Raw genomic sequence first — 16,272 nt, 5'->3', positions numbered from 1 at the left:
ACAGAAAAGTGATGTATTGAAATTGAAGTAGTTTTCAATTTAAGTAGAATACATTGAAGGCACATCTTGTTTTTTAAAAAAATCTAAAACCAAGTAATATAAAGCAGGCTAAAGTCTCAAAGTTTCATTGGTAGAAACACTGATAATCAGACCAGAGCTCCCTAGATGATGAAACTATTTTACTTGAAATGAATGGAAAGATCAATGTAACAATTTTAACTTTCATGTATTAAATCATTGCTTCTTTTTCTTCAGTACCCACTTTTGATTTGTGCTGTCATTAATTGTTGGTAGTAATTTGTCATTTGTAATCTCTCTGCTTTGGACTGCCATAAATATCATTGACAAAATAATTAATTTTTTGATGTTTGACAAATAAAATACAAATATACAGAAGACAAAAGTTTAAAATACACTCTGATGTTAAAGATATTCAGCACAAAAAATATTAGCACAAGTATTAGTAAGATATGCTATGATCAAATGTAGGTAGGTCATGACTGTGAAATAATACTGGGTGTCTAAATTGTATGATAGGTTGCTGTTTGTTTTTTAATTGTACATAAGAACCAATTTCAGGAAAGGCTACTGTCTATTCCCAGAAAATACTTAGAAAGTAAAATGCCTGAAGGGAATAAAACTATTCTCCTCTATCCAAACAATGAAATCATACCATTTGTAAAACTGGAGATTTCTGATTTTGAGAAATGGTGGATATAAAAACAGTCTATACAAAAAAATAAATACTACAGGAAGGAGACTATTCCATTTCATGCCAATAAACTAAACACCAACAATGTAAAAACACACCTTAATTCTAATTCTTTTTAACAGTAGTCTTACTATTTTTACATGTCAACCACTATACTTTGTATAGAACAGTTTTAACATGCTAAATTCAATTTTAATAATAATTCCTAGTTAGAGAACGTAGAAAACCAGAGGGATTTTAGCACTAAATCTAAATTAGCATAAACATTTAACAAACTTCTTAATTTATCACATTTATCACCAAGAGGGGAATTGTCAATTATGCATATATGGAATTATATCATTACAGTGCAGCTTTGGGACAGTTAATCATGAACCTTCAAGAATCATGAATAACTAGTGAACATTTGGCAATCTGAGAGCAATAACATAAACAAGAAAGGTAATCGCATCAGAACAAGAAAGGCTTCACAGAAGCTTGCAGGCAGCGATCCATCCTATCTCTAATGACTGAGCCAAAAAAGAAAAAAAATAATAAATGGACAGACACACATTAATATTCAATTCTTTTCTCTGCTGAAGGTCTCATAGCGAAGGGCCTGTCCACTGATTAGGACATTTAACTCTCCAACCACTGGCATTTTCTTTTTTAACAATAGAATGGTGACAAGTAATTAGTACACATTATCTTCGAATAGGGAAACAGTGAATTGTAAATAACGTGCCACCCACAGAAGATAGCTGCACTATACTCAGGGTTGAATTTCATTTACGCAATCATTGACTACATGAGATTGATTAATCAAATACTGTATGCGGACAAAATGCTCTCTATTAAAGGGGGTCAGAAGGTAAGACTTCACTATGGCTTTACCTCAGCTATTGTTATAGAATCTGGACACAGCGTGTGAACCAAATGATTTGCCAACATGAGGTAAGTCAAGGCATCTTCATCTACTTGTAGTCCGAAATATTCACTGTAATCACCTGAGAAACCTTGACCTTAGAAAAAGAAAATCAATACGGATATATTATGTTAACAAGCAAGTCTTAACTCTGCACAAATAAATCCACCAATTAGTTTGTTTATATGAATTTTGTTATTGTAGCAGTTTAATGATAACATAGGCATCAGCAAATATACTGACTTAGAAAAGTACTACATGTCAACATTCAGAGTTCAGACAATTCTGCAAATCAATTTTGTTTGACAAATGCACACACATGAGAAAAACAAAGCACTTTAAAGATTTAATTTAATTTTAGCTAAATTATATGGCAAAAAAGTGAAATCATACTAAAGGGAATTCTAAATATCAAATAATTGTCAATACATTTTCTGTCACATTAAGATGTTAATGTTAGTTCGTATTAGATCCCTTTGAGGTAAGGAAAAGAAAATAGGAAAACCATCATAAAATCGAGACATAATATTTATATATTATTTCAAACATGCACTTCAATTTATGCAATATGGAGTTCCCTATGATAAAGAGATTATATGTTCTCAAACTTCCTCCTACCTCCTCTTCTCCCACATCCTAACTTTGGTTGGTTATAGTATATTTCACTTACTTGGGTTATACCATTTACTTTCTATTCTTTCAGTAATTTACTCTTATTGTTATAATCAAATCAAATTTGTGCTCAATATCAGCCTTTTACCGTTTCTCTACATCTAAGTTCTATTGATTTTTTTTTCTCAGTTTGCTGGAATCTATCACTGAGGGATATTTTCAAGTATAATTATGGAAGTCTTATTCTTCAAGTTCTTTCATGTTTGTATTTCAGCAGCAATATAACTACCAAGTTTCTCATTTTTGTTTGATGCTGTCATTCTTTAATTTTAAAATATTTAACTGACAAATAAAAATTGTATATATTCAAGGTTTCCAAGGTACTGATTTGATATTGGTATACATTGTGTACTGATTACTATACTCAAATTGACACATCCGTCACCACCCATAGTTACCACGTGTGTGTGTGTGTGTGTGTGTGTGTGTGTGTGTGTTAAGGATACTTAAAGTTGGCTCTCATCAAATACCAAGTAATATTATTAACTATAGTTACATCAGATTCCGCCTAGCTTATGCACCTTAAAATGAAAGTGTGCCCTTTGACCAACATCTCTCCATTTCCTCCACTCCTCAGCCCCTGGCAACCATCATCCAACTAGCAAATGTTTGAGTCACACTTTGTAAGAATTTGGCAGACATTGCTTCTGTAAATAGAATACTATGAGTCCGACCATTTTTTTTTCATGCATGCAAGTAAATTGCAGGTAAATTCATGACTTCCTGATGAATTTCTCTTTATTACTGAGTTTATAAATCAAATACTGTGTCTTGATATTAACTGCCTTATCTCAACTTTTCTGGTATTCTATTTGATCTTCTGCTGTGCGGTTTCAGGGATTTTGTTTGTTGCTTTCTCTGTCATTCCAAGGGAGAAAAAAATGTTAAATAACTCAATGTTTTTCTTTAACCATTTCTTGGATTCTGTATCTATAAAAAACACATCCCATATCCATAAACTTTGGTTCATTTCTCTAATACCACGAATCCCTGGAATATACTCCTCTCTCAGTGAGGTAGTTTCTGCAGGGGCACGTAGGTGTTTAAATCTAGGAAAAGATTTTTCTTAACTTTTGCCATGCTTGCCTTTGCATACCATAAGTCAGCTTCCCCGAAACTGGAAAATGGATATCAATAAAAGCTGCTGTGTTTTACAGATTCAACTTCTTTCCTAGGAACATTTCAAGTGGGCAGCATCATGAGTAAGATCAAGCAGTAGCACATTTTGAATGTTTAGCTTCTTTCCTTGGCAGTCACTTTTCAAGATTTACAGGCACGTTTTTCACCCCCTTTGTTTTTTTTTTCTGTTTATTGCTAGTGAATATTTAGCCATTAAAAAATAATAATAATTGGCCGGGTGTGGTGGCTCACTCCTGCAATCCCAGCACTTTTGGAGGCCAAGGCTGGCGGATCACCCGAGACCAGGAGTTTGAGACCAACCTAGCCAACATGGTGAAACCCCGTTTCTACTAAAAAAATACAAAAATTAGCCGGGTGTGATGACGGGCACCTGTAATCCCAGCTACTCGGGAGGCTGAGGCAGGAGAATTGCTTGAACCCGAGAGATGGAGTTTGCAGTGATCTGAGTTCACACCACTGTACTCCAGCCTGGGCAACAGAACAAGACTGTCTCAAGAATAATAGTAATAATAATAATAATTGTTTCCATGTCATCTGTTGAGGGATTAGTATTCTGTGATACTACTTCTTTGTACAACTTTTAAACTGAGAGTCTGATAAATATTTAATTTCAAATTAATTTATAATTTAATTTTAACCAGGTAAATCTACAATTAAAATACTTATTTTATTCAATGTGTAATATGTAAAAACCTATGCCTTCACAACTGTTCTCATTATTTTTTATTTTCATTGGAAGTGCTGTAGTGTTCACATCCTAAGGGTGTTATAATAAATGGTTTCCTCAAAAAAATTTTAAGCTACACACGAATGATAGCATACTCAGTAGATATATTTCAAAGGAAATGATTACCTTTTGTTTACTTATAAAATGTACTGATAATCTACCTCTTGCCAAAATGGGATAATAAATTACTGCAGAGAGAGCATATGTAATGGAACTAACAAAAATCAAGACACCAGTAATGTCTATTGCAGCTTCTGCAATTAACCCCAAACCTGATTATATCAGGTTACCTACCTACTCCATGGTGATGATAAAGCATGGATGTAACACCATCAAAACGAAATCCATCAAAGCGATATTCTTCCAACCACCATCTTATGTTTGACAGAAGGAATCGTAAAACTTCCCAGCTAAAATATAAGAGAAATACGTATTTAAGCAAAATGTAAAGAGCATTTTCCTTAACTGTTATGTTTGCTATTAACTAAAATTATAGGGCTCTATCTCAAGAATCATAATGTTCAAGAAACATAACATATATAAAAGTCACAAAACTAACAAGAATCTCAGTCGGTTGATGAAACTCATTCTAAAAGGAAAAATTATTAATTTTTATAGTCCACAAAGTCACTTAATATCTAAGAAAATTTAGGGAAAACATTTTTTAACATGAACTCCAAAACCAGAGACCCTGTCTTATTCAATGCTGTGTTCTCAGCAACCGGAAAAATGATTACTACATAGTAGTGTTCAAAAAAACCAAAGGAATAAAATCTATTACCAGTCCCTGAATTTTTAAAAAGGCTTTTCATGTAATATAACCATAATTATGTGATTTTTCTCCTTTCAGAAAAAGCATTTTCATTATCAGTAGAAAAAGTACTTTCACTGACTTTTTGCTTAAAATATTTCCTCATGCTACAATTTCAAACAGATATCATTCAGAATAAAAAGTAAAAGATAAAAACAGAAAATCAACCACATGATAAGCAATATTACATTGACTAGACTGTTGTTTCGTGGAGGTAAACAAAAGAAAACCTAGTTACCAAAAACCACATGTGTAATAAAGTACAAAGTTTTACGAGTTTAAGAGTCCTGCATCCATAAAAAGAGAAGGGAAACAAAGAAACTGTATAGCTCAATTAAAAACACCACACGAAACAAGTCTGTTTTTGACAACTGAAAAGAAGGCATCATCAATTAGTATTTTCTTTAGTCATATAGTTATGGTTGAGTTCTCTATCTTATTTTAACTGTGGTTTTAAGACTTTAATACCTCATTTAGTTTAATGACAAAGCTCCATAACAGTGTACACAAATCTTTACCCCAGTTGAAATTTATGTATTTTTAAAACCTTCCATATATTAAAGAACAATCTGACATAAATGAAGATTAAGTCATCAAAATTAACTTCAGAATTGTAAATCCAAACTTTGGGGAAAGATGAGTGTTGTTAGTAATTAACTGTTTTAAATAAGCTACTTTGAGTTTTGAAAACTTACTAAGTTAAAAAAAAAAACAAAAAGAAAAGAAATCCAAGAAATCTAATAGATATAAAAGGGAGACAGGAGGTTCAAGATTTTAAGGTTAAGCAACCTTGAAGATAGTATTTGCTTATGGTTCTATAATTGCACATTCATACGGTTTAAGGGTGAAATCCTGTTTAACAGAAGAAATGAATAGAAACAAGGAGATATACTAGAACTGTATAAAATCAAAATCACTCTAGTTTGCATAGGACTTTTCATTACCATATTGTTTATAGTTTTCTTATAATTAGTAAATTTTATTTTTCAGAGTTTTAGATTCACAGCAAAATTGAAAGGAAGATGAAGAGAGTTCCCTGTCCCCAAGCATATATCTATATTTTGTAACAAGTTTGCTATACGAGAATTTAGAAAGAAGACTTGAATAAAGTTGCATACAAATAATCGTTTGAAAATAATTTTTTGAAAAGGATATACTCTTCTAAGTAAAGGGAAAGATAAGTGAATTATATTGCAATTCAGTGAAACACAGAAGAGGGAAAGGACGTGAATTTGATCACTGAATAGAAAGAATTGTCCAGTGTCACAGCAGGTTTCATCAAAGTCAAAGGTAATGAAAGTCCTGTTGATTCCTTTTACTGCAATATTTAATCTATTCTACTCTTGACCAAAACAGGAAATAAACTGTGTCTAAAAATATTAAAATAAAAAGACACATTTGGGAATAACTATGTTAGTAGACAGATTCTTGGCATGTATGAACAACAAAAAAATTCCTGTGATAATCAGAAAAGAAACAATAGTGACGATGGAGCACCTAATTAAAAAGTTCTCATGGGTTAAAAACTGCATGCTATTCTTCAGATCTCTGAAATACTCTTACACATTGTCTGAAAATCATAAACAGTCTTTTAAAAACCACTACGAGATTAAAGTGATAAATCAAATTTCTAGTGCTTTTAATTTCTTTTATATTTTATGAATCATTAATGAAACACAATAGACAAAATTTTATGAGAGTAAACTATCTAGAACAAAACAGTAAATAACAAAAATTTAGAAAGTTTTATTTTTTAACCAAATATCAGGAAATGGATCTAAGAAAAAGCCAAATATAAAATTTAAAATTAGTAGCAGCAAGTGCAAAGCAAAAGTTAAAAGTATTAATTCTCTGGCTAAGTCAATTTTCTTTTTTTTTTTTTTAATATACTTTAAGTTTTAGGGTACATGTGCACAACGTGCAAGTTAGTTACATATGTATACATGTGCCATGTTGGTGTGCTGCACCCAGTAACTCATCATTTAACATTAGGTATATCTCCAAATGCTATCCCTCCCCGCTAAGTCGATTTTCTAAAACCAGATTATTCGTATCAGTTACGCAAAAATAACTAGTCTTATAAGGGTAACATTTTATAAATAACTAGCCTTTGTTGCATAAGAAAAAATGAATTGTCAGCTTCTAAGGATAGTAGTCTTAGTTATGCTATGTTAAATTTTCTGCACAAAAGCACAACCTTTTTGTATATAATTATAAAATACATAGGACACATTACTGGAGAAAAAACTTCTTCCCTAATCATTTTGTCTCATAGGTACCCAGAGTTCAGAATCAAGTGGAAGATTCTCAAATATACATTAAAGATCCAAGTATGTAAGGACATCCAGCAGAGGTACCCTGTTCTGCACCCTACCCTCCAGCAGCCACATGGAGAATGAAAACAATAATCTCATACAGGAATGAACTAGTTCACTGAATCTAAGATTTGTCTTTGAAATAGAGCAAGCTTAAAGAATACGTCACCAGTGAAAATACTGATTTCTGAAAGATGTTCAATATTATTTCTACTGTCATAATTTCCAAATTCAAAACTCATAAATTCCATTTTTCCTTTTTTGGAGTGCTGAGAGAAAGAGGAGTTACGAATTATTCCAGACTATGACTGAATTAGAAATATTGTTCAGTGTTCTCTCTAGTAGTAAATGAACTGAATCACCTCAACCGAATGGTTTGCCTTGAGTCAGAGTATGACAATGTCTGGTAAAAAGTACAATAAAAAAGGCAATTTACTTTTTCTACCTCAAAATGTCATCAAACAGCCCATAACACAGTTGATTAGAATCTCATAAAAATATACAGCAGAATTTAAGACACAGTTTTATTTTGGTGCGTTCCAACAGACAAGCCAGGACTTAGATTACTCCATTGGCTTACAGCTTTTATAGCCTGTCTTTACAAACCACTTACTGGCCAGAAGCCTAATTTCTGAACAATTGGAGGAGCTAGATGCTAACTTTTAGATAGTGATGTCAAATATATATATATACATCTCATTGGTCACAATGAATGTGTTTAAGAAGTAACCCATTTTAGCTCTTAGCTTTATATCTTAAAGTAATTAACACATATATTAGAAACTAGCACTGTGCTACTCACACTGTGCATAGTCAATTGATGAGCACACTCCCAATTTATTTTTTGGAGCAAAACAAAATCTCTAATATACAGAAAAAAAATAATGAAATGCAATTGACTTTCTTTTGAATCATAAACCACTAAAAAAATGTTTAAATCAAAGGTGCCTAATATAGAAACTGAATACATCGATGGATAATACATACATTTAAGGATTTCTGGCAATCAAAATAATCATGATTCTAATTGGCTTAGATGTCTGAAATATTCAACCTGTAATCAAGTAATGAGGATTTATTAAGGAAATTTTGTCACACACAGATAATTCCAATATTAAGGTTTTTAGGAAATATCCCTAAAATCAAAAACTGTTGATTGTCTCACATTCTGCCAATAATCTTTATAATGAAATATAGACAAATTCTCTCAGTGAGCAACTATAATCAAATATAATGACATTTATTTAATGACATTACATTTTGTAATCCAAGCTTATTTGCCTAATGTTCTATTTATTTGTGGTCCAAAAATACCTCTGAGATTTTCAAAATTTGCAACTTAGTTCACTGGATGTTACTAAACCTACTAATATTGTATATTAATAAATAAGAGACATTACTAAGCAGTGGCTAAATATCAAAAAAAATAAAGGAAAAAATGATGTTCCTCTTAGATATTCCTTAGGCTTTTAGGCTGAATGGGTATTAAACAGTACATCATAAAACCACGAATCAAAAACCTCATGTTTTGATCTATGTATTTCAATTGAGGCAGTAGATTGTAAGGAAAAATGAGAAAGGTATAGAACGCCAAAAAAAAGTCTTAAATTACAATAAAAATGACATTTTTACAAAGGTATTCTAAAATGTCAATGTTTAATATAATAACATGTAACATCAAACTACCTGGTTTATTTTTAAAACTTAAAAGAATTAATCAATTTTAATTAAATTAACCAACAATTAAAAATATTATGTTTTGCTCATAATTTGTATAAGTTACATTACAAACAGCCAATTGGAATTAAGAGAAAACTTGAAATGATTGAAAAGTAGTAATTCATATCTAGTAGTAGATAACAGTATCATCAATAATAAAATAAAGTGTATCTGGATTTTAGACACTGAGAATTATATAGAGGCTACTGTATATATTAATTTCAAATACTATTAGATAATGAGTAGCACAAAACTCTAGTGAGACAAATTGTTCATTCAACTACTAAAAACTTGTAATAATAGAAATTTCAGAATGTAGGTAATTATTATAAATTATGGTTTTGAAGTTTTCAATATCACATAATTTTCTGGATTTTATTCTGTGCAACTTTATCTTATGTAAATTAATATATTGTTTAATCAGATTATATCCACTGAGCTCCAGTTATCTATATCCATTAACAAAATAAAGCATTTTCTTCCCATAAGGCCTAAATTGTACTTAGCATATTAAATACTTTATTAAAATTAACTCTATTTGTATTACATGTAATTCCAATCAGGTATTCTCTAGGAAATAAGTAGAAAAGGATGATATGGTGCTTTTAAGGCTAAATGATTCCAATTAGACTTTTACTAAAAAATAAAATACTTGAGAAATTTCCAAGTCACGTTCTTCTCTAATTTAACCTGTATTCTTAAAAATTGGTTATCTGTCAAGTAAGATTAGCAAAAGGCAAACCTGAAGTGTCTGTGACTGTGACTGTATGTACATAAAGTGTGTGTGTGTGTGTTTGTGTGTGTGTGTGTGTGTAGGAATTGACAGTGGACAGCAGTGAGAATAAAAGTGAAGGCTAAGAGTCTGATATGATGGAAAAAGACAAGTGTAAAAGAAAAAATAACCCACTCTAATAGAGCACACCTATGCAAACCTAGATGGGAGAGCCTACTACTACACATCTAGGCTATATGGTATATAGCATATTGCTCCTAGGCTACAAACCTGTATAGCATGTTACTGTACTGAATACTGGAGGCAATTGTAATGCAAGGGTAAGTATTTGTATATCTAAACAGAAAAGGTACAGTAAAACACAGTATTATCATCTTATGAGATCACCATCTTATATGTGGTAGCTTGTTAAAATGTCATGTGGTACATGACTGTACATACATATAGACATAGGTATATACACACGCACCCATGTTTTTCAAACAAGTTTAAAAAATTCTACCTTATCTACAAAATAAAGCTAATGACTAGTTCAAATCAAGTGGCAGTGACTTGAACATATGTAATATGCATCATGACAAATGTCATATTAATACCATAACTGGTAATCAGCTTTAAAGAGCTTATTTTAAAGGTAAAAGTTTGGAAACATTAACAATTCATATACTCCTTTTTCATTTTTCCCTTCTGATTTATTTCTAATAGATTAACTATCATATTTAGATAAGCGATTGGCTGGGTGCAGTGGCTCATGCCTGTAATCCCAGCACTTTGGGAGGCCAAGGCGGGTGGATCACGAGGTCAAGAGATCGAGATCATCCTGGCCAACATGGTGAAACCCTATATACAAAATTTATCTGGGCGTGGTGGTGCATGCCTGTAGTCCCAGCTACTTGGGAGGCTGAGGCAGGAGAATCGCTTGAACCTGGGAGGTGGAGGTTGCAGTGAGCCGCGATTGCGCCAATGCACTCCAGCCTGGTGACAGAGTGAGACTCTGTCTCAAAAATAAATAAATAAATAAATAAATGACTAAATAAGCTATTATAATAATTTTATGATTGAAAAAATACACCCCTCAATTTGATAATTTCCCATTATCTCATTTAAATTTATAATTATGTGTATGTATTTATTTACTTATATTTAGCCAGTTTTATTTTAAATGATGACTTGAGGCAACTTATAGAGATACATATATCTAAACAGTATCAGCCTCCCAAAGTGCTGGGATTATAGGCCTGAGCCATGGTGCTGGGCTCTAATAAGCATAAAAAATAATTTAGAATAAAGATCTTATACAAACATAAAGTATCTGGGAACTGATTTTTATTCCAGTATGAAATAATTATTTTACAGACTACTGACTTTAAATATACTACAACAGGATTTTCCTTCACTATCACCTCAGAATGATACTTCAGGACAATATTCAAGGAAAACCCTATCATAACGTATATAAAGATGCAGATATTTAGGATAATACTACAGAAGTTATTTTAAAGTTACAACAGTGTACTTTGAGACCAAAAAATGGATAAGCATTTTAGAGAGGAGATGAACTGGGAAAAACTAGCTGTACAGCAACTGAGGTAGGGAAAGGTGAAAATATAGAGGTGCCTAGTTCTTCAAAAAATGAATGGTGTGTGTGCACATGCATGCATGTGTGTGTGTTCTAGGAGTGGGAAATCAAGGAAAATATATAGGGTCTGCTATTGATTATATTTAAATTTCGAACATCACTCATCAATGGTATTTGAATTTGCACTAGCTTTGCTAAATAATATATACATTTCTAATTATATTTGGATACATTCCCACAAGCAAAAGGAGCTAGCTTTCAATGGGCTGACCGGAGTGGAGCAGAATAGAAAGGGGAAATGTGATATTATATAGAAAAAAAAAAGGAATTCAAAGTCACCAAGTGTCTACTAGCTTCCAGACTCCACCCGTTACACAGCCTCATTTAATAAGGCTGTGATATGATATTTTATGGTTTGGGAAACTGAGGTTTAGAAAAGTTAAAAAACCATGTCCAGGGTCACTCAGGTAATAGGTACAGGTGCAGCTCAACCTTTTGAATCTAAAACCTCACCTCTTAACTGCAATTTTATACTCCACATTCAGCATGACTACATTAAAAATTATTTCTTGTTTTTGGCAATGTCCTGGTACAACATCTTTTAAAACCCTGTAATTCCCACATATCCATAATTTTAATATGTGGTCATGCCAGCTGTATTAATCTTCTCTAAGTCTCAGTTTTCCACAATGTAAAATGGAAGATAATTTCTGCACCCTCCTGAATGGGGATTAAATGGAATGGGTATAACGTGATGGCAGTGTTTGCTATGCTGCCAATCAATGAGAGTTCCTATTAAATAATAAATTTTGAATATTTGTTTAAATATTACATATAAATTACATTTATGGCTGTAATATATCAATGTGTTCTATTAGTTGTGATTTTCTCATACTGAAATAAATCATAAAGATAAGCATGTTTTAGCTAACATCAAAGCTAAATAATCCCTTTTTTAAATTCAGCATTTATTTTTCTTAGAGTTTTATTTTATTTACCTATTTGTACATTCAATATGCATTTCTTAACTACCTGCTTCGTACCAGGCACAATGCCAGGTGCTGGGGACACAGCTATGAATAGCAAATACAAAGTATCAATTTGTGTGGAGTTTAGGGTCTAACAGGAGAAACAGACATTTTACAACTACTAACACAAACACACTTAATTACAATAGTGATTAATAACACAAAGAATAAATATGGCAGTATGAGACTGTATTGAGAGAGAAACAGTTAATCTATTCTGAGGAAGTGAAGCTAAGCTTCTCAGAAAGTGAGAGTGAAAGTTGAAGCCCATAGGATAAATTGGACAATATAACACTCATTCAAAGTTATTGGAAATCACCTTACATTAGTTCAGAAAAGCCCTCAATCCACTTTTGACAGGCACAGCAGGAATATATTTTTATTACATACTATCAGTTCACTAGTGTAGTCGTTAACATAGGACTTCCTTTAAAGATAGATTCAACATAGTCAACAAAATCAGATTTTGTGGAAAGGTATCTATTAAATTAACCATTTGTCTTAGTTTAAGCTCCTATATCAAATTGCCATAGACAGAGTAGGTTATAAACAACAAAAATGTATTCCTCATAGTTCTGCAGGATGGAAGTCCAAAATCAGGGTGCCAGCATGCTCAGATTCTGATGAGGGTCCTCTTACGAGCTGCAAAGTGCCCATTTCTCACTGCATCTTCACATGGTAGAAAGAGTGTGAGGGAGCTCTCTGGGGTCCCTTTTCTAAGAGCGCTAATCCCATTCAGAGCGTGGAGCCCTCCCAAAGGCCCCACTTCCTAATATCATCACCTTAGAGATTAGAATTCCAACATACAAATTTCAGAAGGACAGAAACATTCAGAAATAAAAGGAAGAGAGGATGAAGAAATAAGAAAAGGACATTTTTCTTTATGTGTTAATTTTGTGTGACTGACTCCCTACATAATGCTTAACTATTCTTTCTTGTTTTAATCACATTTCTCCAGAATTTTTCTATTCAAAGAAAATACTTTTGAGACAGTCTTTCCAGCAGCATACATATCTAGAAACTTCCCACTCGATACTCCTTCTGTACCAAATCTCATCTTTTCTTGGCTGACTCATGCCCCAATTCTTGTCCTCTTCATTCCAGACTCTGCTTACTCTCTGCCTGGAGAATGCATTCCTTTCCTCCTTACTCCCTATGGCTTCTCTATTCCTAAACTAGCTATCCATATGGTCTCTTATTCTCTTTCCTTCCATTTTCCTCTTCTAACCTCTTCTCCTCTCTCCCTTTCCTCTTTGTTAGCCTCTCTTCCTTCTTAAATCTTGATTGCAGACGCAAATGTAAAAGCCTGTCAAGCAATCCTAGGAACTGCTTATAATTCATTAAATATACATATTTATATACGATTTTGCAAAAATAAAGATATCAGGTACTCTGACTTCATGAATTTCATGAGAAAATTATGTCATACTTCACTTAATGAAAATTAACTAAGCATTTTTAATATACAATGAAATAACACTGAATTAGAAGTCAAGAAAATTATGTTCTAGCCAATTTTGCAAAAATCAGTACATAAACAGATAATCTCTCTGAAAATCAGTGTGATAATTTTTGAAAAGAGGGTATTAGATTATTTGATCTCCATCTTATATATTTTTATACATTTAAATTTATTTTATTTTATTTTGAGACAGTCTCTCTCTGTCGTGCAGGCTGGAGTGCAGTGGCGCGATCTTGGCTGCAACCTCTTCCTCCCAGGTTCAAGCAATTCTCTTGCCTCAGCCTCCCAAGTAGCTGGGATTACAGGCGCCCACCACCATGCCCAGCTAATTTCTTGTATTTTTAGTAGAGATGGGGTTTCACCATGTTGGCCAGGCTGTTACTGAACTTCTGACCTCAAGTGATCCACCCACCTCGGCCTCCCAAAGTGCTGGGATTACAGGCGTGAGCCACCATGCCCAGCCTATAAATTTAAATTTAAACTGAAAAATTAATTCAAGATTAACATTTCTGAGTTTTAGCATACAGACTAATTTGAATGATTTCACTGTATTCTACTAGAATACAAACACAAAAGTTTATGACATTAAATGTGCCTTAGAAAATGATAGAATAATGGCCTGAAAAAAAATGACATCCACACTCAAAAATATTATAAAACCAAATTCAACCAGCACCGAATCCCACAATCTCAACTGATAGCCCAGCACAAGGTTCACAAAATCTTCTTATTTCTTACATGAATGTCATGTGAGAGAGAGACAAACTGGTTCATGCAAGTAAGTCCTGTTTTCCCAACGTAATCATAAATTATTGTCTAAATGTTAAGAACCATATCTTACGCCTTTTATTTATATTAGTTTCAAACAAACTGACCTGAACTAAATTAATAATGTACATAGAAAGCTAAGACACTCACATAATAAAATATTAACTTTTCTTTTCTTTTTTTTGAGAAAGGGTCTCACTTTCTTGCCCAGGCTGATGTGCAGTGGCACCATCTCATCTCACTACATCCTGGACCTCCTGGGCTCAAGTTATCCTCTCACCTCAGCCCCCAAGTAGCTGGGATGACAGGAGTGCACAACGACGCCAGGCTAATTTTTGTATTTTGTGTAGAGGCAGGGTTTTGTCATGTTTCCTAGCCTGGTCTTGAACTCCTGGACTCAAGCAATCTGCCCACCTCGGTCTCCCAAATTGCTGGGATTAATTTATCTTTTAAATACAACATTAACTCGGAAGCAGTAAAAATAAACAAATTGAAAAGTAATATATAAAGTTAAATAATGTTTTCATAGTCATTGGAAATGGAATCGGAAATTAAGAACAACAAAACTCTTTACTTCACTAAAATAAAGGCACATAAGCAATGATTATGATACTTTTTGGAAACCTACAAAAGTGGTATTTTCATGATGAAAACTTACGTAAGAAATTATTTAACTGAAATATTCAAATAATAGATTTTCCTCTTCTTTTCTTCCTTTCCCCCCACAGCTTACAATTTCTCTTTAGAGACCTTTCATAACATGTTTAACACTATAAGAAGTAAAATCATTAAACTCTTCACTGATCATCTTTCCGTATTGTTTATTAGAAGTTTTAACACACATGGGCATTCATGCAAACATATACCTCAATTTTTTTTTAAATAAAAAAAATATATGGCCAGCCTTTAGTGAGAGTAAGCTCATATTGGTGAATGTATGGCCTACATTGGAATAAAAATGCTTATGATTAAATATTGAAAATTTCCCCAAATGTAATATAAATCTCTAGTGATGACAACAAAAGGAAGAAACCACAAAAACATCAGTATCCTTAAGGAATCATCAGCTTCTTTTTGTTTGCTCCAGTTATAAATTTTGCATTTGCACATTGCTGCCTGGACTTTCAAAGGGTTCTGCAATGATTAATTTAACAATCTACCCATATTGCTCTAATATAACCAAAAACTTTTACATATATATAATTTATAATATCCGAATCAAGGATAAACTAGTGGCCAAAATAGAAGTTCCGACATCCAGGCATGTTATTAATGCAGAAATGGCCAAGTGTCACCAAAATATGGCTACTTAAACAAATACTTCTCAAGCTTGGGTGCTTTACCTCTAAAGATACATGGAAACACACATAACAGTGCATATTTATGACAGTCAATTTGACCTGATTATTTGACAGTAAAAAAATGAATGTGTAAAAATTCTAATACTTACAAATATATATTGAATGCTTACTAAATAAATGGCAGGCCTTGTACTGAGTGCTTTGCATGAATTATTTCATTTAATTCCCACAATAACCCTCAAAGGTGCACATAATAATAGAGCTTGGCACACTTTTTTGTACAGAGCTAGAAAAAAACATTTTCGACTTCGTGGCCACGTAAGGTCTCAGCGTTGCATGACTCAACTCAGTTGTGGTAGGGAGAAAGAGGACATAGGCACTGTGGAAAGGAATGGGTGTGG

General features: G+C 32.8%; 1 protein-coding gene across 6 annotated transcripts in view; it reads right to left on the bottom strand.

Annotated features, from left to right (window-relative positions):
* Positions 1 to 16,272, bottom strand: part of GBE1 (1,4-alpha-glucan branching enzyme 1) — a 278,483-nt gene that overhangs the window by 105,029 nt on the left and 157,182 nt on the right. For all 6 annotated transcript variants that reach the window (XR_010125659.1, XR_010125660.1, XR_010125661.1 and 3 more), the window contains exons 8-9: positions 4,450 to 4,565; positions 1,586 to 1,713 (exon numbers count right to left, since the gene is read on the bottom strand). Coding sequence is in view for 1 of the 6 variants with exons in the window: in XM_054483743.2 (XP_054339718.1) it covers positions 1,586 to 1,713; positions 4,450 to 4,565 (244 nt within the window). In the remaining 5 variants the exon portion in view is untranslated. The remainder of the gene's footprint in view (positions 1 to 1,585; positions 1,714 to 4,449; positions 4,566 to 16,272) is intronic.

This window comes from Pongo pygmaeus, chromosome 2 (genome assembly GCF_028885625.2).
Source record: "Pongo pygmaeus isolate AG05252 chromosome 2, NHGRI_mPonPyg2-v2.0_pri, whole genome shotgun sequence".
NCBI classification, from domain to species: Eukaryota; Metazoa; Chordata; class Mammalia; order Primates; family Hominidae; genus Pongo; species Pongo pygmaeus.
The sequence above is the reverse complement of the archived record's forward strand: the minus strand, read 5'-3'. Positions and strand labels throughout refer to the sequence as shown.